Below are 23,420 nucleotides of genomic sequence, written 5' to 3' on the forward strand. Positions count from 1 at the left end.
GTCACAGATCAACACTGTTGATACGGGTGAACAGAACTGACTTTTAACATGGTCTCCAAAAAAGTGATCTACGCTCCTAAAGAAATTGGCCAAGGTTCCCAAGAGTACTCGGAGTCGGGTCAGGGCCCCATGGACCCTTGTGAGAGGGACTTTGCGTGGGGTACACAGAGTACGGTGGTGGCTGACCCCTCCAGAGCTACCGCGGTCCTCATAAGCGTGCCACAATTCTACAAGGAAGAGCATACGTGCTCCTTGATAATAATAATATTATTTCTTCCGACCCGAAACCTGACTTGCGCCCGTAAATGTAAGACGAATGCTCAATTAATATTTCCCCCGAGAGTTGCGGACCAGTGAAAAAAGAAACTCCGATATCGCGGTCCGAGTGGCCGCTTTCGTCTTAAGGTCCGGAATCCTGAGGCAACACTTTCCTCCCCCACCATCTTTTTTTTTCCCTCTTCCCATCCCGTCTTTCTTCCTCTTTTCCTCCCTCTTCACAATTCAATCTCTCCTTCTTGTTTCTGCTCTTCTTCCCTATCCACTGTCGTACACATTCTCAACATGGCCACCTACGCTCTGTCCGAGTCCCACCGGGCTGTAAGTATTGCGATGAAAGACCACTAGTATGGACGACGACTGACTCATTGGTGTAGCAAATGGAGGACCGCCTCGTCACCGCTGACCCCGAGGTCGCTAAGATCATGGTATGTGGTTACCTACAGCTCAATCATTTCTCGTCCCTGCTGCAATTCATCTGACTCGGCTGCTTTTGACAGGAAAATGAGATTCAACGTCAGCGTGAATCCATTGATTTGATCGCGTCTGAGAACATCACTTCGCGTGCTGTTTTCGACGCTCTTGGCTCTCCCATGAGCAACAAATACTCCGAGGGTTACCCCGGTGCTCGTTACTACGGTGGAAATCAGCACATTGATGCCATTGAACTTCTCTGCCAGGCTCGTGCCCTCAAGGCCTTCAACCTCGACTCCGAGAAGTGGGGTGTCAATGTTCAGTGCCTCAGTGGTAGCCCTGCCAACCTGCAGGTCTACCAGGCCCTCATGCGCCCTCACGAACGTCTCATGGGCCTCGATCTCCCCCACGGTGGCCATCTGAGCCACGGCTACCAGACCCCAGCTCGGAAGATTTCTGCTGTCTCTACCTACTTTGAAACCTTCCCTTACCGCGTCAACCTTGAGACTGGTATCATTGACTACGATACTCTTGAGGCAAATGCTGAGCTCTACCGCCCTAAGTGCCTGGTTGCCGGTACCTCCGCCTACTGCCGTTTGATCGACTATGCCCGCATGCGCAAGATCGCTGACAAGGTCGGCGCCTACCTGATCGTGGATATGGCTCACATTTCTGGTCTGATCGCCGCGGGCGTCATCCCATCTCCTTTCGAGTACGCTGATGTTGTTACCACCACCACTCACAAGTCTCTCCGTGGTCCCCGTGGCGCCATGATTTTCTTCCGCAAGGGTGTCCGCAGCACCGACCCCAAGACCGGCAAGGACATCTTGTACGACCTTGAGGGCCCCATTAATTTCTCCGTCTTCCCCGGACACCAGGGTGGGCCCCACAACCACACCATCACCGCCCTGACCGTCGCCCTGAAGTACGCTGCCAGCCCTGAGTTCAAGCAGTATCAGGAACAGGTGATCAAGAACGCCAAGGCTCTTGAGATCGAATTCAAGGCTCTCGGCCACAAGCTCGTCTCTGACGGGACCGACAGTCACATGGTTCTCTTGGATCTTCGTCCCAAGTCTCTGGATGGTGCTCGCGTTGAGGCTGTTCTCGAGCAGATCAACATTGCTTGCAACAAGAACTCCATCCCCGGCGACAAGTCCGCCCTTACCCCGTGCGGTATCCGTATCGGTGCCCCCGCCATGTCCAGTCGCGGCATGGGCGAGGAAGACTTCAAGCGCATCGCTCGCTACATCGACACGTCTATCAACATCTGCAAGAAGGTCCAGAGCGAACTGCCCAAGGAGGCCAACAAGCTCAAGGACTTCAAGGCCAAGGTCGCGTCCGAGACCGTTCCTGAGATCCTCGAACTGCGCAAGGAGATTTCCCAGTGGGCCAGCTCCTTCCCGCTCCCTGTTTAAATCTATTCAATTCTCTCCTGGGTCAACACCCCCTCTTGGATATGATACCAATTCTCTTTTGTTTCTTACTTTGTGTCACTAATTTTGTACGAGTTCAACATCATTACGCATAGAATTGGGTTGCAGGGAGTGAGTTTATCGGGGTTTACGGGTCTGCTTTTCAACCTTACGCGATCACGGGATATGGATATGCATGAGCATGTGAATAAACATTGCACTGGGATGGCTTCTTCAACACCCTCTTCAACAGGAAAAGTTTGCCATTGTCTCAAGGCTTTAACCGCCTTTTGGCTTTTGTATGTCATATTGTCTTCTGTACGGACAAATACAAATACCATTAATGAATTGATGAATCAGTCGACTAGCCGATATTGCCATCGAAATCTCGATATCATGCCCTGGCTACTATATGGAGTGCTAGATGCCGTGCCTAATGAGCACAAGTTCTTGTTCAGAACACAAGACGTTGCCCGATACAACACCGCCGCGCACTTACACCGTAGCTAGCCAGCTATCATAACCAAGATATCAAAGCTCAACCCTCTCCACAACAACAGGCGCATCATCAAGCCCCCTAACCTCCCCATCCCCATCCTCATCCAGATCCCGATCCTCCCAAGACCGCGCAATCAACGCCGCCACATTCCTCCCCATCAGCGCACTCGTCTCCATCGTCGAAATAAAGCTCTCAATACCGCCGGTGTACCAAACACTAGGCGCAAGGAGCGGGTCTTCGAATGTCACGCGCGGGTAGAGGAATGGGTAGGGGTGCCAGACCTTCTCGTGGGACCAGCTGATGTCTTCCCTCGGGAGATCGGCGATGCTTGATTCTGTGTCTGCGTCTGTATTCGTGTCGGGGGTTGGTGTGGGATGTTCGAGGCCTAGGATATCGCGGATGAAGTTCGCTGTTGGGCGGGTGGGGGAGAAGATTTTGTAGACGTAGTGCGGTTGCGGTTCTTCGTTGGTTTCCTCCGGGGTGTCTGGAGAGGAGGAGGAGGCGGATGGCGCGGTTACGGTGCGGAGGGTGCTTATACTCCAGAACTTGGCGGGTCCGACGCCCTCTTCTGTGTTGCCGAGGTCTGTGTCGCGTGGGAGGGTGGTGAGGACTGTCTCGGGGACCCGCTCAGAGGGACCTTTGAGGTTGAAGTATTTCCAGGATAGACGGTGTGGCGAGGAGAAGAGGGTTACGTGTAGGGTGTGGAAGGGGATGGTGTCGGGTGTGTGTTCGAGTGGAGGTTTCACGGTGAGTGCGGAGTACTGGTATGGAGCTGCGATGACGACTTCGTCAAAGTCGGCTCTATGGATTCGTCTTAAGAACTTGTCCTGGTAGTCGATGGTGACGCTGTTATCTGGGTTTCGGGTGATTGCGTTTACGGTATGGTTGAGTCGGACGTCGGCGCGTGCGGATTTGAGCATCCCGTCGAAGATCTGCCAGTTGCCTCCTTCGACGGATACGGCGCCGTCGGTGGCCATGCAGACCATTGATTCGAGACCATGGATAAGAGGGAGATTTTGGCCGTAGTTGACTCGCGTGCTTGCCTGGATTACTTCGCGGGCAAAGTCTGGAGATATGTTGTGTTCATCCAGGAACGTAGCCCCTGGCGTGGATGTGGCATCTATCAGGCCTACCGAGACAGCAGCTGCAGTAAGAGACCTGAATGGGAATAACGGCTCATCGTAAAGCTGGAGGAACTTATTGACGGTGCTCTTCATCAGATTCTGGGTCCTCACGGGGGCCCAGCCGTACCGCCAGATGAGCTTGGCGATATTCCACCAGCTGGAAGAATCTTCCATCGCGAATACAAACTGCTTCCCATCCCAGACGCCGAGAACTTCCTCGGCCTCCTTGGGCCGCTCGGAGCTAGCGCCCCGGACATTGAGACCGAGCTCCTTGGATGCATTGACGAGGTTGTAGTTGACCTTGACGAAGATGGACGCACCAAGCTCGATTGGGTACGCTGGGTCATCAAACACGTTGACTGTTGTGGAGCGGCCTCCAACATAAGCAGCGCGCTCAAAGACAGTGACGTTGAGCGGAGTTCCTGACTCTTCCGCATACTTGCGGAGAGAGTACGCAGTAGATGCACCGGCAGCTCCAGCTCCTAGCATTGATGTCAGCCAAACTGTGGCTATATCAGACTATGGGAAACGAGTCTCACCAATTATCGCGACCTGCTTGGGTGCAGGCTCGGCCGAACCAAGGGGTGATGCAGCACCTAGCTTGGGCAGTGGGATGAAGCCGAGGGCTGTGGCATAGCAAAGAGCCCATATACAAAGAAACCAGTTCCAAGACCTGGCTCTGGAGAAGAAATCCATGATGGATGCAGGTGGAGTGGGCTCATTTAGTCCACCGGCTCGGTATGACCCACGGAGGTGCGAGCCATGGGGATATTCAGATGACTAAGCGCGGAGGTGGAGACATTTTCTCGAGATCTTGCCCTGAAAGAGGTTTAGTGCCGGGAGCTCAATACTTGGGATATCTTTGCATAACTACCGATGTATAAGGAAATCGAGTTTGTTGTATTCATATTTAACACTAGGAGCTACAGTGCACAATATCTAGATGGATCCATCAAGCGTGCGTGTATCATGGTAGGTAGGGAGGTCCTAAGCTGAGGAATTTTGCATCTTCCCAAGACTGGATCCGATCTGATCCGCCAATGCCTGCAAATGCTCTGCATCGATGAAATGCTCCAGGGCCAAGTCGACGCCGAACTCTCTCCGAATCCAATTTCTCAGTTCGACTGCTACCAATGAATCCAGTCCGTACTCTGAAAGTTTACGGCTCGGTGTCACATCCTCGCGATCAATCATCATAATGGCTGACACTTTGCTGCATAAGGTTTCGAGGACATCTTCATCGCTGGAAATGCCCACACCCTGGGTATAACGGGCCTTTTCTGGTGCATTCTTGCGTCGGGCTGCCGTTAAATAGTGTGACCTGCCTTCCCAGCCCTCGTTTTCTTCGTAGTCTTCCCGAACATAAACAATAGCCCTGCTATCATGGTTCAAGCCCGACGAGGCACCAATAATGGCCCCCTTAACAGCGGCAAGGACCTGCGAGAGCGACAATTTAATACCAACGTTCTGCTTCATCACCTTAGAGCGTAAGCCGTCCCGTTGGGCAACATATCCCACGTCATCGATAATAGGTAGATCGATCGAAACACTGGGCGAACCTTGACGGGTGCGGTACTTCGCCAGGGCGTCGAGGAAAGTTGAAGTCCCGGCATATATGCTCTGGCCGACATGGCCAACCACACCATTTGACGAAGCGAGAGCGACGAAAAAGTCAAGAGAGGGAAGCACCTCATGGAGATGCCAGGCGCCGTCTATCTTGGGCCCGTTGATGTTCCGCCAGTCCTCGAAGGTCGCATTCATGAAGATGGAATCGCGCAGATATAGTGCTCCATGGATCACACCTCGAACAGGGGGGAGATCTTTGATCGTGTCGAGCGAGGCGCAGAGGCTTGCTCGCGACGCGATGTCGCACGGAATCGCGCGAACGTGGACGCCGTTTTCCGGTCTGTCGTATGCTTCTATCAATTTCGCTACATCGGGGTGGGAGTTGCCAGATCGACCAAGGAGGATTATGCTGGCCGCTCCATTGTCGAGCAACATGGGCACAATGGCTCTCCCTATGCCACCCGTGCCACCAGTGATAAGATATGTTGCATTGGCCTGGAGCAACTTGTCCTGTTGCTGTAAGGGTGACCTGCATTCCACCATGACTCTCTCGTTCGGTCCCATGATCGCAACGATCTTACCGATGTTCTGGCCACTTTGGAGTTTTCGAAACCCGGCCTGTATCTCTGAGACAGGAACTTTGGTCACCGGTTGAATGGGTTTGATAACCTTGTTCTCGATCATGTCCACGATCTTAACCAAGTACTCTTGCAAGATTTCAGGTCTCTTGGGAAAATACCGGTCCAGAGATACCGTTGCGAATGTCACGTTGGGGAGGAAGTTTCTCATGCTGAGATGGCTGTTTTCTAGCATGTCTTCTTTACCGATCTCAATAAATCGGCCGAACTCGGCAATCAAGGACCTGGATAGTCATGAAGTCAGAACATTATACATATAAATATATATCAGAATGACGTACCAAGTTTCTTGAAGCAGTTGGCCGCTAAGACAGTTGATTACGACGTCCACGCCCTTCCCATCCGTCTCGTTCAAGAGCTGTTCCCGGAACTCCGGTGTACGGCTGCTATAGATGCGAGATTCGGGAATCGCGAACGTCCTGTGCAGGAAATCTCTCTTCTCCACAGATCCTGCTGTTGCAAACACGACCGCTCCCCTGCTCTGAGCAATATTGATGCACGCTTGGCCAACGGCGCCAGAAGCCGCATGGACCAGCACGCTCTCGCCTGGTTTGATCTGTGCAACGTTGTCCAGGCAGACGAGGGCAGTCATATACGCAGCAGGCAGGCTAGCCGCGACCTCAGTCGGGATGCCCTGTGGCACTCTGCGCGCGAAGAGATCCCTGATACGAACATAGGTCGAGAACCCTCCACCCGACATCACGTAGAGAACGCGGTCGCCGGCCTGCACATGCGACACCTTCGCACCAACCTGCACCACGGTTCCGGCCCCTTCACAACCAGGAGGGCTCCACGGGATTGTGCCTAGGCAAGTCTGGACGTCCTTGAAGCTGATTCCCACGGCGTCCACTTGGACAAGTATTTCGTCATCGTCGAGGCCTGTGCGGCTTAGGTTTTGCTGTTCAAAATAAATCGAATCGAGATTGTCTGTGTTATGGATGGATAGGCGGAGGGCGTTCTCTGGGCCACGACGTGTCCATATCTCCTGCTTCTTACAAATCGAAGCACCGGCTTCAAGGGCAAACGCCTCCGTTGTTTCTCGGAGCCTGCGGAGACGGGGCACATGGAGAATTCCCTTGTGCCATACAAAGTCTTGTTCGCGGAACGCTGTGGGCGCCATGTCTTCCACAAGAGAAAGGGTGAGTTGCGCAATGACCGACGCTGCCCCCTGCGGAGGATCAAGAGGAATATCTGCGACATGTAGAAGCTTCCTTGCCGTGTCCTCTAGGCGCAGAATGCGGAGCATGCCCTTGATACGAGCGTATTCTGGGCAATCATTTTCTGGGGTGACCCAGAGCAAGCCCCTTGGCTTGAGTAAGACACTCTTCAGCTTGCTGAATTCATCTTCAGATGCGATTGAGGCGAGGAAGCTTCTCTTAGCACTATCAATGAAGACGCAGAAGCTATCTGGAGCATCGTGCAGTTCCGATAGGGATTGGATGCGCGGCGTGGGAATATGCAGGCTTTGGCTTACGGCCTGGCCTACCACTTCGGCCAGTTTTCTATCTTCAGGCGTGGCCAGCGGACCACAGATGGTGACTGAATCGAGTGTATTGGAGGGACTGCTGAAGCCAGAATCATTATGACCCTCCTCAACCCTACGGGTCCAGAAGGTGCTAGCCGCGCCGCAATCAATAGCTCCTTCGACTCCGGAGAATCCTGTGCAGGTAAGAACCTGGTGCCAGCGGTCCTGAGACATTAATGGCCCGCTTTCTAAGGTCCGGTACTCATCTGAAGCCAACCACCAGCCCGGAAGCAAACCGAAGACCAGGACGGCAGGATCATTATTATCCGCATGCTCCACGATGCCCAGCTTCCCTGTACCAGGCTTGAGTAGGGTGCGAACATTCTGGATGGTGGTCTTGATGTCAGGAGTCGCATGGAGAACATCCACGGCGACGACTAGGTCATAGGTGCCGACTTCAATGCCTTGTTCCGCCGGATCGCGAGTGATATCAAGTTTCTGGTAGATCAGCTGCGGCCATTGAGACAGCTTCTGTCGCGCATTCTCGAAGAACCCCGACGAAATGTCCGTAAATACATAGCTGGAAAAGTTCGGAGGGCTGTCATTGTTCTCTTCTGACAATGCTTTCAGTATTGGTAGGGTCGCAGCACCAGTGCCTGCTCCGACTTCCAGAATCCTCAGATTGGGGTTTATCTCGCCTAAACCAGCGATATATCTGGACAGCGCCTCGTTACTCCGACGCATCGCCATGCTCTCTTCATAGAACCGAGTGAGGAGTCCATCTTTCGTCATGATTTCCAAAGTCTGCACTTTGCCGCGCAAAATTTCCGGAATCGCTTCGCCCACGGCGCAGAGGAGCTCGCCGGCAGAGCTGCTTTTGGAAGCCTCGTCAATCAGCTGCGGCGTTACGTCAAGATCGTCGACCTCCCGCACCAGTCCCTCGGCCCAGCGCAAGAATTTTGTGAAATGAGAGGGCATGGGCAACTGATTGTCGTCGGCGGCCGTCTTGAGCGCATGCGCTGCGAAATGACGACTGATAGCAGATAACTTTCTGCCCATGAGCAGCTGTGTGGCATCCGAGCCCTTGTCTGCCAGCATGTCGGCTAGCATGTTGCCCTCGATAAAGCCAAAATGCGGTACCAAGCTCTCGTAGAAACCCTCGGGTAGTTCTTGCTTGGTGCTATTATTACTGACAGTAGCATCGGATTGCGTGAGGCGCTGGAATGTCATGTCAAGCTCGAGGTGAGGCACTCTACCGGATCCAGTGATTGCGAATACAACAAAATGGCCTTGTGCCAGACCAGACTTCTTCTCAAAGTGTACCCTGTGCCCTACAGTCGTGAATTTTTGACCGGCCGTCGCCGGAATCATAGAGAGCCGAAGTCGAGAACTGGACACCGGTACAAACGCAGACTGCTTTTCATCTCCAAAGATGGTACATCTGGCAGAGTGCAATACGCTATCCAGTGTCACCACATCAACGGCCGCTTGTGATCCTTGAAACGATTCTTGATCAATCTGTGGCGACACTGTTTCGTGCACAGCGACGCCAGGCGCCGTCCATAATGTGGTCATATTTCTGAACGTGGGACCTAAAGAGATGCCCGACTCCTGAATCCTCTGGTACTCGCTTGCGGCATCTTCTGCCGTGGGTACCGCCATGCGAAGGACCTTCTCAGCCTTCTTTTGCGTCGGACTACCGGCTTTGGTGAAGTCCATGGTGTCAGATTCGATGCGCCCATGGGCGTGCAGAATCCAGCCAGCGGACTCAGTCCAGGTCATAACCTCAAACGCCCAGATAGTCGATGAGAATGTCCCCATTCCCATCTCCGCCTTTCGTAACTTTGTAGTCATGTCCACGACCTGATCCTTGTTGACCATGAGGTTTGACTTGACGTGGAGCTCCCGTATCAAGGAGCTTGACACCACCTCTTGCGATATGGCTCTGAGAGCTTCCACCGCAAGACGCACAAACCCCACAAAGGGAAAGACAACATCACCTGCAACATTGTGATCGCGAATCCACGGCATTTCATCAAGTGAGAACACCTGGCGAAAGATATGTTCGTTGCCCGCGGACGGCATCTTCCACCCTAGAAGAGGGTTGTAGGTATGGCCTGGATGCAGCTCCTGCGCGGACCTGGGCGACTTGCGCACGTAACGCGCATCCTTCTTCCACTGGTAGGATGGGAGGTCCGTCAAAACATGGGCATTCTTTAGAAGGGTTCTGTTAAGAGCGGCGAAATTTAAGCTGCTCCCCAACATGAACATTTGTCCAGCAAGGTCAAGGAGCGCCTTGGTACCATCAGTACCACGAAGAAGTGTCGGAAGATATGTCGCCCGAGTTTCATCCATCGATTGTAGAGTTTGCTTAATAGGGCCCTTGAGCGCAGCATGTGGCCCCAGTTCTATTACAGCAATGGCAACTCTCCCATCGGGTCCCTCGTGGGATAAAATGCTCTCGATAGCTTGCGAGAATCTGACTGGACTCACTCTGCAACATGCGAACGATTGTTAGTATGCGATATTCGCATTGAGACCTGTATGTGGATGTATCTACGAGATGACACTCACAAGTTCTTAACCCAATAAGATGCGCCTTTTACAGTATTAGCACATTCTTCAAGACCGGTGACAGATGAGAAGAAGGTTGTTTTGTTTTCAACACCATTCTGTGTCTGCTCAGCATCGCAAAATGGCTCTATAGCAGCCTGGTATGACGCCGCGACCAATTTCATGTGGTGCGAGTGATACGCTACGTCCACCTTCAGCATACGGTTGAAAATGCCTTGGGCCGCTGCGATCTGAGAAACCGACGAAATAGCAGCCATGTCCCCCGATATTGTCACACTATTGGAGCTGTTGATGGCTGCAATGCCGGCCCGCCCAACCTTGGCTGTGGATTCCAGCAATCTGGTCGCTGTGTTAACATCTGCGCCTAATGCAACCATGCCTCCAAGCGGAGCCTGGCGTTTCTCGCGCAATTCTACTGCCGCTTTTCCCCGGAAGAAAGCCAGTGCCATTGCCGTCCTGAATGAGACAAACCCAGCAGCATACGCGGCAGCTATCTCCCCAGAACTGTGGCCACCAACAATGGCAGGCGAGATACCCCAACTATGGAGCAATGCCACCAGCCCCAATTGAACAGCAGTGCAGGCAGGTTGGCTGATTTCAGCATCACCAATACGCGATCCTTCTCCGTCGGACTTGCGTAGCTCCTCTGCCAAAGACCATGAGGCGCCAAACTCCTGCAGATAGCGTTCGGCGCTGAGGAGTGCCGCTGCAAAAGGCTCATACTCATAAAGCTCGGCTGCCATTGCGGCATCCTGCGCTCCCTGGCCTGTGAAAACGAACACCGATACTAATTCTTGCACTGGGCGGGCTTTCCTGATGCTGGATTCTTTTAGTGAAGAAAGCTGCTGAATCAGGCTCTCCACCGAGTCAGCGACCAAGCCGAATCTGTGAGAGAAATGTGTGCGCCTCTGACCAAGCGTGAAACTTAGATCAGTGAGAAAAGCATCAGTAGTCGCAGAGAGAGGTAGTTCCTTAAGGTAGGAAGTCAAAGAAGACCAGAACGAGACCAGCGATTTTTCGGATTTTGCAGAAAACACAAATAGTCGCTGGCTTGAATTATGCGATGATCTGGTTATGTGAACACCGTTCTTCGTTCGACTAGGTGGAAGCAAATGTCCATTTGTGTTCTCCTGCTCATCGCTCGGCAGTCGGTCCAGTCCATTCACGGCTCCAGATTCGACACAACCATTTGTTCTTAGGGGACCATATTTGAATTCTTCGAGCAGAAGTGCGGCATTGCTTCCACCGAATCCGAAGTTTGTGACACAGACACGTCTAGCGGTTTCAGACGACCAAGGAATCGGCATTTGAGCTACCTTCAACTTCAGCGCGTCGAGTTCAGGGCTCATCTCTTTGAACCCCGAATTCGGTAAAATTGTAGCATGCCGGAGCATGAGGATGCCTTTAACAACAGACACCATGCCGCTAGCATTCAGTAAATGGCCAAAGTTGGATTTCACAGACCCAATATAGACAGGGCCTGCTCGATCGTCCGCCATGACGTGGGCAATGGCAGCGCCCTCAACGGGATCACCAGCACCAGTACCTGTGCCATGTCCTTCCACAAACCCTGTGTCGGACGCCTTCAGGCCGACTTCTTCGTGTACTCGCCGTAGAACGTCTTCTTGAGCTAACTGTGATGGCATCGTGATTCCTCTTGTATGGCCCGAGTGGTTGCAGCTCGTGTGTCGAATAACGGCTTGGATAGCATCGCCGGCCGCAAGAGCGTCTTCCAGACGTTTAAGGATCAGACAAGCACCACCCTCCCCTACTCCGAAGCCGTTTCTTCGAGAATCGTAGGAGTAGCATTTGCCGTCCGGTGAAAGCGCACCCATCGAATCAAGCGCCACCATTAGATGGGGATTGACCCTAAGAGAGGCCGCTCCCACAAATGCAGCATTACACTCCATCATGCGTAGGCTTTGGCAAGCCAGGTGGACTGCGTACAAACTGCTGGAACATGCAGCATCGAGCGAAACACTCGGGCCTTTCAACCCCATAAAATAGGATACGCGATTCGCAGCCATGGAGCTAGCCACACCAAATACGGAATACTTTGTTGTCGTGCTAGCAACAGTCAAAAAAAAGGACTGCAAGGACGTGAATGAAGACAGGAGAGAATATGCCTTACGGAAGGTCACTTAGCAACTGTTCACCATATCCACAACGGTCCGTGGTAGCAAAGACACCGGTGTTTGATCCATACAGCTCGGACAGTGGAATTCCTGCGTTCTCTGCAGCTTCGAATGCGCACTCGAGCATCATGCCTAATGTCACAGACATTGTCAACTACCTCTTTAAAAAATGATGGCCCAAACAACTGGGAGCACAAGTGTGTTATACGCACGATGCTGAGGATCCACAGACTTTACCTCCTCTGCTGTCATACTATAGAATGCCGCATCAAAGGCGTAAATGTCGTCGGGAAGGAAATGAGCGCCATCGGGCGAGAAGACCCCCCCTTTCTCTGGGTTCTTGAAGTGATATGCTTCTTGCTCGAACCGGTCTTTGGGGACGCGCGAGAACGCCGACTTTCCATCGGAAAGAAACTCGTACAGGCCCTTGCGGCCAATACCTGGGACCCTGTATGCGACGCCTACCACCGCTATCGGAGACATTTCTGGGAGTGTCATGCTGTATTCTTGAGTAAACTGTTTGGTGTGTTTGGAGAAATAAATGGGGAAAGGTGCCAAATGGAGAGCGCAGACGCAAATCTTGTCTCTATAAGTAAAAGCAACTTGAAGCTGTTTGCGAAGAATAGGTAGAGGGGGTCTAAACTTATCCGCCCCCTTTCCCCCCCTCCAAAAGCGCCAGTTCATGCATCAGTCTGTTTTTAGTTGTAAATGAGAGATGTTGAACTCAATTTCCGAGAGTCTTTATATTCCTACCTTGCCAAATACGGACAAGATGCCTGATTCTCGCTTTGTCTCGCTGCAATTCATGACTCGGGTTAACTACATCCATTCTCCAAGCAGGATACTATTCGTCCTCAACACCACGTCGAGGTGTCTGCCCATTTTTGGGGCTGGTCCAAGAGTCTGTCGTTAACTAAGCCTCAACCTGAAGCTACTCGCACGAACAAGACCCGTGACCCGGCGGACTGGTTTACAGTTTCTTCGACGCCCCACTCCATGCGGTCTCGGGATAAACGATTGGTGGTGCGCGCTTCCACATGCAGATGCCCTGAAACAAAGAGCGTGAACCTTAGCTGGTACTATGAATGGGGAGCAAATCAAGGATAGCGCTGAGCACAGATAATGCACCATGATATTGGAAGTTAAAACTAAAGGCACTCGAGCGTTTAAGGAAACATAACCCCGAGGTCAACCTATAGGAATGAACTGTGCATGTTGGAGCAGTAAATCGGGATCACACTCAGTGCGAGTCAGAGAGGCAGGAGGCCAGCAAAACCTCTTTGTGTCTGTTTGTGGCTCATGAGGGGTAGTATCCCCTAAGGTTTACTCCGTCCCTTTATTTTTGGGTATGCATTGCCTCGTGGGCATGTTTTGTCTTTCCCTTCCTCCCTTTCAGTTGTTTCGAGGCACTTTTATTGGCTGACAAAACCTTCATCTGACCTGACGGACCTCACTGATCTTGCTCATCTAATATGGAATCCACGCGGCCCGACATGGGACAAAGAGAAAGTTGCTAACGGAGCGCAAAATTAAAGAGAGTGATACCAAACCCAGTACCGTATACTATTCTCCCATGCTTGACCGCTAGTCCAGCTTATCAGCTAACCGGAAGGACTGCAGGGAAATATTCCATCCAACTCTCTAATATCGCCTCCTAATTTCCAATATACCTGGATAAAGGTTAAATTCACTCTAATTTAATCTGACTGGGCAATGGTGGCTCTAAATACAGAAGCTAGTTGCATGGAGGTGTTAGCTCACCCTGCTGCTGCTGCTGATGGAGGCTCTTTACTCAACGTCTTCTCTCTGAAATGGACTGTCGGGGAGAGATAGTGGCGCTATTCTAAGTATGTTAACGCCAAGCTTCTTTCAACTCACAAATACTAATTATCTCTAGCTGCGTGGGTGCTCTCCTCTTCAATAGTTGCATTCATCCTTCCAGCGCTCTACACCACACTTGTCAAGATTTGGATCGCGAGGATTAATTCCTCCCTTGGGGGTGGCCAATGTCTATAACTACATTGGCACCATTTCAAAGGTGATAATCAAGGGACTCCTGCGTGTAGCATGGCTCATAGTCACTAACAAGGATGCTTGGTTGCTGAAGGCCTTTAGGGTTAGTGTATACCTTTATACTATTCCAAGCTTTTCTTAGGCTACTCATAAGTATTATCTTTGTAGCTCTGGCTCAATAGTTCTTATTAATATTTGTACATTATGATGCTCGCACAGTAAGTATAATCTATGTCTGCCTAAGCGCCTTCACGACCTTGAGTTCTGCCATTCAAGTTGTTATTCCAAACACCACATGCCCCCTGGATAAACTGGATGTCCCGCTTGTTATCCGTTCTGAACCAAAAGTAATTAGTACAACTGGTGGTACTGGTGATACACCAAGAATCATTTTAAGCGGAAAGCCACTCAGAATAGTGGATGGATCTGAAGCTGTGATTAACTTTGATAAGGACCACCAACAACTGGTCACAGCCACGCTGTCATGGCAGGGTGCCCTGGGTGTCAGGCCTCAGCCAATATATAGGTGCGACCCGGGCAGATCAGACCCTACGGTCTGACGGGGGGACACAGTACACTGGGTTTGGAAAATAGCTGGTCCAGTTGGGAAGAGGTTGCCCGGATCAAGTGGTGCTTTCACACTAGAAGTGGGCTTCCGATCATTTCAAACATCAAAGCCTAAAGCTCTATCCACTCTGGACAATATACAAATCAAGAAAGGGATTTATAAAGAGAGGGTTATCATTTGGCAAACTCTGAGGTTGACTGATGAACATGACGATGGGAGTAGACGATAGATCCCTCGTTTGGAAGCTCCGATACGGCGCTAGTCCTAATTAATTATAGCGCATTTGACCCCATTATCGCTTATCGCCCAGTCCTGAATTTTTTTTCTCTTGTATACGCCTAAGGCTCAACGTCGGCGTCGAATTTCAGCTGCCCGTGCACAATTTGTGAAAGAGCAGGAAATTTTAACGTCGGCTTGTGTTTTGAATATTTTAGCTCCGCCGTCACTGCTTGTTCGCCTGCACAGCAATGGATCCATACGACAGCGACTCATCTGGGTTTGAAGATGAGGGGGACTACACAGAGACGGGAGTGGTTTTGGGATATGCCTCGGAGGAGATAATTGAAGATCCTATAACTCACCTAGGTGGCTGGCCGGTATGGAATTCTTACCATTTCAGCACCAGCCGCAATGCTCATGCTAACCCTTGGGTATTACAGACCTGGCTTGACGAATCTACCCCGCCGCCTGGTGACTTCGCCAAATGCAAAGTCTGCAATCAACCGTTGCTGCTTCTGCTCGAAATCGACGCCGAGCTCTATGAGCATTTCCCAGATGCGGATCGTCGACTCTATATCTTCTCCTGCCCCCGAAAAGCATGCAACCGCAAACCAGGCAGTATTAGGGCCCTGCGCGCAACAAGAAACCACAAAAGCCACCAGCCGCCACGGAAGACTGAGGAGCAAGAACCAGAGAAGAAGGAAGTGGAAAAACCTTCGGCCCCCAAGCCGGATCTTGGTGCTAGTCTGTTTGGGAGTACCCTCGTCAACAGTGTCTCTGCGAACCCAAACCCTTTCTCCTCCAAACCCGCCGCTACACAGGCAAGCAATCCATTTGCTGCCCCAATTGCAAGCCCGACCCCTACTCCCGCCAACAAACCAAGTGCCAAACCTTCGACGCCGAACCCTAGCACTCTCACCGAATCGTTCGCCGACAAAGTTCGCGTCTCCTCCCCCCCACCATCCAGCGAGCCCACCGGACCCCCCCTCCCATGGCCAGACCAATCACAGTTCCCCACCCCATACACAAAATTCTACATAGACGCCGAGCGCGAAACCCTCTCTCGCCCACCAACCCCTAAGATCCCCGAAAACGTCACCATCGACACAGAAGATGCTGAGGGCGGCCCATCGGGGACAGACGCCAAAGACGCCTTCGAATCCGAGCTCGACAAGGCCTTCCTCAAATTCTCCACCCGCCTCGCCCATAACCCGGAACAGGTCCTGCGGTATGAATTCCGCGGTGCGCCGATCCTGTACTCTCACACTGATCCCGTGGGGAAACGGCTGCATGATGCTTCGCGGGCCGGGGCACATGTGGCGACGGGATCGAGTGGTGCGGGTCGTATGCCCCGGTGCGAATCTTGTGGGAGTGAGCGTGTCTTTGAGCTCCAGCTTGTGCCGCATGCAATTAGTATTCTTGAAGATGGCCGCGAGGGTGTCGGTCTCGGGAAGGATGATGCGGGTATGGAGTGGGGGACTATAATCGTGGGCGTTTGCAGTCGGAACTGTGGTCCGAAGGAAGTAGGTGTGGTCGGGTGGAGGGAAGAATGGGCTGGTGTGCAATGGGAAGAGACGAAATGATGATATGTTTTACGCTTAACGTTGATGACTGAGTACATAGATTCATCAAATTGGTTGGAGCTGCATTTCTCGAGACGCTCAAGTATACGTTGATGACCATTGTTCAGCAGAGTTGTATCTCGCTGGTTAATTTGGCAGGATATCACTCGGACTCTAGGTAGTAGGTACACAGCAGAGGAAATGGGGTTATCCTAGTAACGGATGGGATGTGACGGGAAAATCGAAATCGTGAGAAGCAAATTCAGAACGCCAATGCGCCGGCTCCAGACTTCCCAATCCTCCCCATGCTGGTCTATCCCCGTCATCATCATTTTTGGGCTTCATATTCATCTCGGCGATTCGAGCTGGACATAGTCCGTTTTGAGAGTCTCGTAGACTGGCACGTATCGGGATATCCCCGATGTTGCACGGGATATGGACAGTGGAAAAGATCCCTATAGCTTTTTTAAAAGCCGTTTATGCCACCTGCTCGAATCCCCTCCGGATCACACGGCCGAACATATCGATGTCAACGCGCTCACTCTTGACTTCGCTGCGGGCTTCGTTCTCCTTGTTCGTGGGAACCCTGATGACGGTGCCCTTGGCGCCGGACTTGTCAACCTCCCAGCTGCACACCTCGGTAACAAACTTCTCCAGGGACTCGCGGTTCCTCACATCCAGCCACTGCTCGAGAACCTCGGCGTTGATCTCACGGAAGGCCTTTCCAACCTCTACGGCAATGCGGATGCGGACCAGCTCCTCAAATCCAGCGACGTCAGCGACCAAGTCGGCATACAGGTCATCGGAGTTCAGGGTAGCCCAGAATTGAGCGTACTGGGCGGACTCAAGGAGAGAGGAGAGGTGAGCGAGCTTCTGGACGGACTCGACGAAGTCCGATGTCTGTGCGGATTGGGCGTCGGCCTCGGATGAAGGGAAGGGCTTGGTGTATGCGGGGAGGAGAGCGAGGCAGAGGGAGAAGGCAGGAGAGGGGAAGACGGTTAGCGCCTTGACGAGGACGTTGGTGACAGTCTCGGGCTGGAGGAGGTGAGGGTTGAATTGGTAGCTGTGCGCAAACGCGAGTTAGCGGGAAAAAAAAATGACGCGCTGAAGGTGAAGAACAAGGATTTGAAAAGGGTTTTCAGAAGAATTGACGCTCAACATGCCCGAATTGGGTCTCAGTTAATAGGAAACGTGATAATATGGTGAGAATTCTGCATCATGCAAGCCCGCTGCAGCTCGGAAGCTGGAGAGGATATTGGGGGCTGAAATGAATGAAACCAGCGCGCACTCACAGCTTCAGCAGAGCCAGGTTGGCATAGCAGTCGAATGTCCGGTCCTCGCACTGTTGAACAACGTAGTCTTGAAACACCGTGGTTGTCTCGGGGTTGTATCGGTCCAGGCCGCTGAGGATGGCATCAATATTAGCCGGCCGCGTGTCGCACCTGTCAAAAGCGACGCCCATTTTGTCGGATTCGAACTGGTAGGAGAGAAGGAGAGGAGGAGGTGGAATTCGGTCGTTCCTCTCTCTCAATGCGGGACAAAATTGGATGAATTTTGATTGTGCTTGTGCGGTTGTTCCGGCTGCCGGAAAATCTCTCCAAAACAGTAAGTTTCTCCGAGCGGCATGTTGATCCCCCAGTTGCTTATTCTGTTTGGTTGCTTCCTTCAATAATAGTCGATCATTCTCCGCATTATTACATTGTTGCTACTGAGGGGAAGGTGTCATCAGAAGGTGGAGTTGAAATTCGGAGGACTTATAAGCCGCTCTTCCATCATGGTCAGTGGCATATTTCTCCCAACCAAGCCTAATAATGCGGTTTCTGACCCCTTTTCTCAGTGAGCTGGGCCTTCTCGGCCTTGCCGTAGTTGTCACTGCGAAGCAGTTGGACTATTCTCAATATGTGAATCCCTTCATTGGGTCTGAAGGCCCGTTTCCTGGTCAGGGGTATGGAGGAGGCGACATCTTCGTTGGCGGGGCTCGTCCGTTTGGAGTAGCGAAGGTTGGAATCGATACAACCGCAGCGAACTGGAGCATGGCTGTCTTAAACGGAGGCTGGACTCCCGATGGCAATGTTACCGCAATAAGTAAGCATTCTTTGCTTGTGATGAGATTCTTGTGGTAACACGACCCCAGCAATGATGCATGAGAGTGGCACCGGAGGAGCTCCCAAATATGGAATTATCCCACAGATGCCTTTGACGTCCATCAGCCCTCCAGTGAATGTACTCGACAACTTGACATATAACCAGCCGAGGGTTCGTAATCTGCATGATGATGGTTGGCACAATACTTACATCCGGGTAGGTCGGTCAAGACACGGCTAGTGTAGGATACTTCAAAACGCAGCTGCAAAGTGGTGTTGAGATAGAATTATCATCCTCTCGCCATGCTGGCATCATCCAGTATGGCTTTCCTGAGGGAGAAAAGCATGTGCTCGTCGACGTCTCACATGTACGTATCTAACGCTTATAAGACTCGCTGATGCTCACTCGGTCCAGTATCTACCAGGATCGCCGAGTGACCCCAATGGCCAGTTCTATGTTGGAGGTGAGATCCAGATTCATGACAGCGGGAAATCCTACTCTGGGTATGGAACATACATTGGAGGCTGGAATAATGGTGAGCGTAGGCCGAGGTTGCGTTGACCTTCATACTCATCTTAATAGGTGCACCTTATACCATCTACTTCTATGGCGAGTTTGATACCGAACCGGATACTGCTCAAGTCTTCAGAGGGCCAAATACGGATCCTATGCGGGGCTATCAAGGCCTCGCGAATGGAGAACCAAGTTTCCCCGTTTATGGTAACCTCAGTGATAAAGCAACATCTGGGCCCATGAACGACCGTGTTGGTGCAACGTTCAGTTGGAGCTCAGACGCGGAGTCTACCATCACCTCAAGAGTCGGCATTTCTTTTATTTCCGTGGAAAAGGCACAGGCATATATCGAATCCGAGATTCCATCATGGACACTCAACGATACGGTAGAGGCAGCCATTAAGGAATGGAACGAAGATGTCTTCAGCGGGATTCAGGTACCGATCGATGACACTGCAAACCTAACGAATGTGCGGCTGCTTTACAGCTCTCTATATTTTATTCACCTCATGCCATCCGACAGAACGGGCGAGAATCCGCTCTGGGAATCGGACGAGCCGTCATGGGATGACTTCTATACGTTCTGTCAGTATCTCGCCAATATAGGGTTCTAGCTGCTGACTCTCGTAGGGGACATCTTCCGATGCACTGTGAGCTTCTACCACATCTTCCAGCCTACGTACTACGAATCCATGATCCGTGGACTGATCGACATATGGAGGTAAGACTTATCCTCAAGAAAAGCCACAATCAACGCTAACCGTAACAGACACCAAGGCTTCCTCCCGGATGGCCGCTCGGGTAACTGGAACGGCCTCGTCCAAGGCGGCTCAGACGCCGATAACGTGCTAGCAGACGCATACGTCAAGGGCCTCCGCGGCTCCGTAAACTGGACAGACGGTTATGCCGCCATGAAAACCAACGCCGAAGTCACCCCTTACAACACCTATGACCCCACAGACTTCAGCGCAAGCACAAAAGAAGGCCGCGGTGCGCTCGTAGACTGGCTGGAGCTTGGCTACGTTTCTCAAGACCGGAGCACCCGCTGCATCTCCCGGACGGTGGAATACAGTCTCAACGATTTCGCAGTGAGCCAGGTTGCAGCGGGCGAAATGCCTAGTGAGCAGGAGAAATATCTCCGCCGCTCAGCGGGGTGGCAGAAGATATGGAACCCCGAGGTGGAGAGTCTGAATTTCACGGGGTTCCTGGCACCGAGGTTCTCGAACGGCGAATTTAATAATTCAGGGTATGATCCGCTGTATTGTTATGGCTGCGAGTGGGATTCGTATACCTATGAAGGCGTACCATGGGGTGAGTCTCCGCCATATTGCATAGCCCTAACCAGTCTAATCTGTGGTAGAATATTCGTTCGTCATCCCCCATGACATGGAGACTCTCATCGACCTCATGGGCGGCCCGGAGACGTTCGAAGCCCGTCTCGATCTCATGGTACGTCCGTATCCCTCACATCGTAGACAATCACACTGACAAACATCAAAGTTCAAACCAAACACCTCCGTCCAACAGCTCGGTCCCAACGGCGCGGGAATCTCGACTCTCATGAACATCGGGTATGCCAATTCCAACCCTCACAACCGATCAGAGAATAAAGTGGAGTGACTAACTTATCCGAACCAAGGAACGAGCCGGACTTCGCCACGCCCTATCTCTACAACTACATCAACAAACAGTACAAGAGCGTGTTGAGATCCAGGGAGCTGGGATACCAATAGTATGTCTCCCCTTTCACACCCCACATCCAAACTCAGAACCCTACGTAGATACCACACATACTAATCCTTCCAAACAGCTTCAAAGACGCGCCCTACGGTGTCCCCGGAAACTCCGACGCAGGCGCAATGAACACCTGGCTCCTATGGCAAATGCTCGGGATCTACCCGCTGGTCACGACAAACGTGTACCTGATTTCGTCGCCGTGGTTCCCGGACCTGAACATGACGATCAACGGGGACAAGAATCTGCGGATTATCGCGCACGGACTGGAAAGCGGGTACTTTGTGCAGAGCGTGAAGATTAATGGGAAGGTTTGGGAGAGGAATTGGTTTGAGCATGCGGATTTGATGGTGGATGGCGGGGTTATTGAGTTTGAACTGGGGGATGAGATGGTACAGTGGGAGAAGGGGGATGTGCCTCCTTCGCCGGGGCATCTGGAATTATGAGTGGGTTGGCACCTGGGCACGGAGTAGGGCTTTATGGTATGTAGGTAATAAGGTGGATAAGCGAGTGGTATATGCATTGAACCTAGACGCCTTACACACTGCTGGGTCCAAAAACGAGGGTTGTGAGGTCTAGACCAGCCCATGGGACGGTGCAGTCCGACATATCGAATGCTGCCATTTGCAAGACAATTAGGACGGACCCGGACAACAGGCAGTCAGAAAGACAAGGCTTGAGAGCAAGCCAACCCAAAAGAAAACCTAAGGAGCAAGATGGTATATACAACGAAGGTGAAGCAAAAGCCGCAGTCGTGAGCCAAAAACACAGAGAAAATGGCAAATATGAACATGAGTAAGGAGATGGGGGAATATTGCGTTGGGGAATGGAATCATGAGTCCGAAGAGGTTCGATCGCGCCGTTGAGGGATTCTGGATAGCGAGGCTGCCCCGCGCGAGATTCGCCAGCAAAGCCGACGCAGGGGGGTTGGCTTCGTCTGGAAGGGTATGCAGGTACTGGCTGCGAGGAGAGAAACCCTTGCAGTTGTGTGGATCGAGACGGCATCGGTAGGAGGAGTAGACATTTCTTTCATCGCCTGTTTCGTGGCTCTGTGGTACCTTGCGGTAGGCAAGGCTCACTGCTGGCCGACTCTGTAACCCCCATTCTTCCATTCACTCTGTTTCCAGTTCTGTTGGTAGTTGTTCATCTCGGTTCGTTCCTCGTTCCACTTCGAGTCGTCGAGGGCATGCTCGAGACGGCCCTTCTTGCGTTGCCGGATGACGAAGAAAATGAATAAGGCGAGGAGGATGGCGCCTACACCGGCGGCACCGGCGTAGACACCGATCTTGGCGCCAGAAGGCAGCTCAGCCCATTTTTGCGACAGTGACTTGGGCGGCGGCTTGTTGATTTCTTCCAGCGCGGTCGAGTTACCCCTGGGTCGTATGAGTGGAAGTTTGCAAATGCGGAGACTGGAACACTTACGAGATCACGTTGATGCTCTGCCACGTACCAGAGTTGTCTCCATACTCGTACTCTTTCCCTGTGTGGAAATCGTGCACACGAACCTGGGCGACAGTCATGGTGTATGGGCCCTCGTCGTAGTTGACTTCACCTCCAGCCCATTCGATCGTACCCTCGGAGTTTGACTCGTCACCTGCTGGCCAGATCCCGATGCGAACATTACAGGGTGTTTGGGGGAAAATACTGTCCCCGGTAGACTTGTTCTTCGCTTCATCGTACGTGAGAGTGCGAAGCAGCTTGTTGTCCACCCACCACTCGAGCTTGTCTTGGTCCCAATAGGTGGTGTAGTTGTGGAACTCGGTGTCGGCATTCTCGACGTAGAAGAACTCGCCGTTGTTGAAGTCCTTGACGCCCTTGCTGTAGAAGTTGGTCTGAATCTCCGTCGTATTGTAGCCAACCCATTCCCAATCGATCTCGTCCAAATCGTCCGACTGCAATACGACACTGCTGACGATACCCTTCCCGGGCGCCATCTTGACGAGGCTTTCGACGACGCCGAAGAAGATATAGAAAGTAGACTGGATCGTCGGCGACTGCAATTTCGCCGCGATTGTGAATTCGGCGCCCTCGTCGCCGGACACGATCTCGCCATTGGTGGTATTCCAGATTTTGTCGTTGAGGGTCTCGTTCATATACCAGGTGTAGTCGGTCCCCAGCGCTGGGTTGGGCTCACAGTCTTCCTTGGTGGGATTGCAGTGTGTCCATGTCTGCGCAATCACAGGAGTGACGCTGGCCACGAGGAGGGCCAGATTCCTAAAGAACGTCATGGTGCGCAAAGGAGCTCTGTGCTGAGCTCGTCAATGGCGGAAGAGAAACGAGTGCAAGTCGGTCTGGAGGTTCCTGCCGAGATAAGGCAGGAAAGGGGCAGTAGGCCCGGAAAGAGCGACAGTTCGTGGGAGGGGGGGGGGGAAATGAACGGACGTGCGGTCGAAACGCACGAGATGGAATTGAGACACCCACTCGGTTGAGGCCGGACGAGGAGAGATTCGAGATTGAAGAGAGGGGACCGAGAGGAAGAAGAGCAGGGCAAGGGAGAGACAGGCACGGCACACAGTGCCACACCAGACTTGGCACGCTGCATTGGCATCGCTGGGTCTGGTTGGGAGAAATTGAGTCAAAAGATTTCATTTTGACAACCCGCAGCCAATCAGCGAGCTCGAAA

At 52.2% G+C, this 23,420-nt stretch overlaps 8 protein-coding genes across 8 annotated transcripts; 3 read left to right on the forward strand and 5 right to left on the reverse strand.

Moving 5' to 3' along the window:
* Positions 1 to 459: 459 nt before the first annotated feature.
* On the forward strand, positions 460 to 2,357 carry BJX67DRAFT_327890 (glycine hydroxymethyltransferase SHM2). Its single transcript, XM_071027452.1, has 3 exons — positions 460 to 597; positions 654 to 704; positions 777 to 2,357. Exons 1-3 carry the CDS (start codon positions 562 to 564, stop codon positions 2,103 to 2,105), a joined length of 1,416 nt encoding a protein of 471 aa, XP_070880666.1. The 5' UTR covers positions 460 to 561; the 3' UTR covers positions 2,106 to 2,357.
* Positions 2,358 to 2,461: 104 nt separating this feature from the next.
* Positions 2,462 to 4,443, reverse strand: BJX67DRAFT_367991 (putative prenylcysteine lyase). The gene is made up of 2 exons (XM_071030592.1): positions 4,265 to 4,443; positions 2,462 to 4,207 (listed from the first exon to the last, which is right to left on the reverse strand). Exons 1-2 carry the CDS (start codon positions 4,419 to 4,421, stop codon positions 2,634 to 2,636), a joined length of 1,731 nt encoding a protein of 576 aa, XP_070880667.1. The 5' UTR covers positions 4,422 to 4,443; the 3' UTR covers positions 2,462 to 2,633.
* Positions 4,444 to 4,712: 269 nt separating this feature from the next.
* BJX67DRAFT_386330 (type I polyketide synthase) lies at positions 4,713 to 12,586 on the reverse strand (the record flags this gene model as incomplete). The annotated part of the gene is made up of 5 exons (XM_071034045.1): positions 4,713 to 6,153; positions 6,211 to 9,888; positions 9,969 to 12,035; positions 12,100 to 12,235; positions 12,316 to 12,586. 5 exons carry the CDS (start codon positions 12,584 to 12,586, stop codon positions 4,713 to 4,715), a joined length of 7,593 nt encoding a protein of 2,530 aa, XP_070880668.1.
* A 2,441-nt stretch (positions 12,587 to 15,027) lies between these two features.
* Positions 15,028 to 16,693, forward strand: BJX67DRAFT_327903 (small subunit rRNA maturation protein TSR4). Its single transcript, XM_071027453.1, has 2 exons — positions 15,028 to 15,280; positions 15,344 to 16,693. Exons 1-2 carry the CDS (start codon positions 15,152 to 15,154, stop codon positions 16,484 to 16,486), a joined length of 1,272 nt encoding a protein of 423 aa, XP_070880669.1. The 5' UTR covers positions 15,028 to 15,151; the 3' UTR covers positions 16,487 to 16,693.
* Positions 16,694 to 16,942: 249 nt separating this feature from the next.
* On the reverse strand, positions 16,943 to 17,927 carry BJX67DRAFT_386332 (CSN8/PSMD8/EIF3K family protein; the record flags this gene model as incomplete). Its single annotated transcript, XM_071034046.1, has 2 exons — positions 16,943 to 17,528; positions 17,758 to 17,927. The coding sequence occupies 2 exons, from the start codon at positions 17,925 to 17,927 to the stop codon at positions 16,943 to 16,945; spliced, it is 756 nt and encodes a 251-aa protein (XP_070880670.1).
* A 215-nt stretch (positions 17,928 to 18,142) lies between these two features.
* Positions 18,143 to 21,289, forward strand: BJX67DRAFT_327940 (uncharacterized protein). Its single transcript, XM_071027457.1, has 11 exons — positions 18,143 to 18,550; positions 18,600 to 18,721; positions 18,771 to 18,917; positions 18,965 to 19,085; positions 19,133 to 19,648; positions 19,694 to 19,784; positions 19,833 to 20,374; positions 20,424 to 20,512; positions 20,564 to 20,634; positions 20,703 to 20,795; positions 20,874 to 21,289. Exons 1-11 carry the CDS (start codon positions 18,277 to 18,279, stop codon positions 21,241 to 21,243), a joined length of 2,436 nt encoding a protein of 811 aa, XP_070880671.1. The 5' UTR covers positions 18,143 to 18,276; the 3' UTR covers positions 21,244 to 21,289.
* Positions 21,092 to 22,009, reverse strand: BJX67DRAFT_327933 (uncharacterized protein). Its single transcript, XM_071027455.1, has one exon. The coding sequence runs from the start codon at positions 21,800 to 21,802 to the stop codon at positions 21,335 to 21,337; it is 468 nt and encodes a 155-aa protein (XP_070880672.1). The 5' UTR covers positions 21,803 to 22,009; the 3' UTR covers positions 21,092 to 21,334.
* On the reverse strand, positions 21,841 to 23,419 carry BJX67DRAFT_327936 (glycoside hydrolase family 16 protein). The gene is made up of 2 exons (XM_071027456.1): positions 22,220 to 23,419; positions 21,841 to 22,170 (listed from the first exon to the last, which is right to left on the reverse strand). The coding sequence occupies exons 1-2, from the start codon at positions 23,023 to 23,025 to the stop codon at positions 21,873 to 21,875; spliced, it is 1,104 nt and encodes a 367-aa protein (XP_070880673.1). The 5' UTR covers positions 23,026 to 23,419; the 3' UTR covers positions 21,841 to 21,872.
* Between the last annotated feature and the right edge of the window lies 1 nt (position 23,420).

This window comes from Aspergillus lucknowensis (genome assembly GCF_044049455.1).
Source record: "Aspergillus lucknowensis strain CBS 449.75 chromosome Unknown BJX67scaffold_85, whole genome shotgun sequence".
Classification (NCBI taxonomy): Eukaryota; Fungi; Ascomycota; class Eurotiomycetes; order Eurotiales; family Aspergillaceae; genus Aspergillus; species Aspergillus lucknowensis.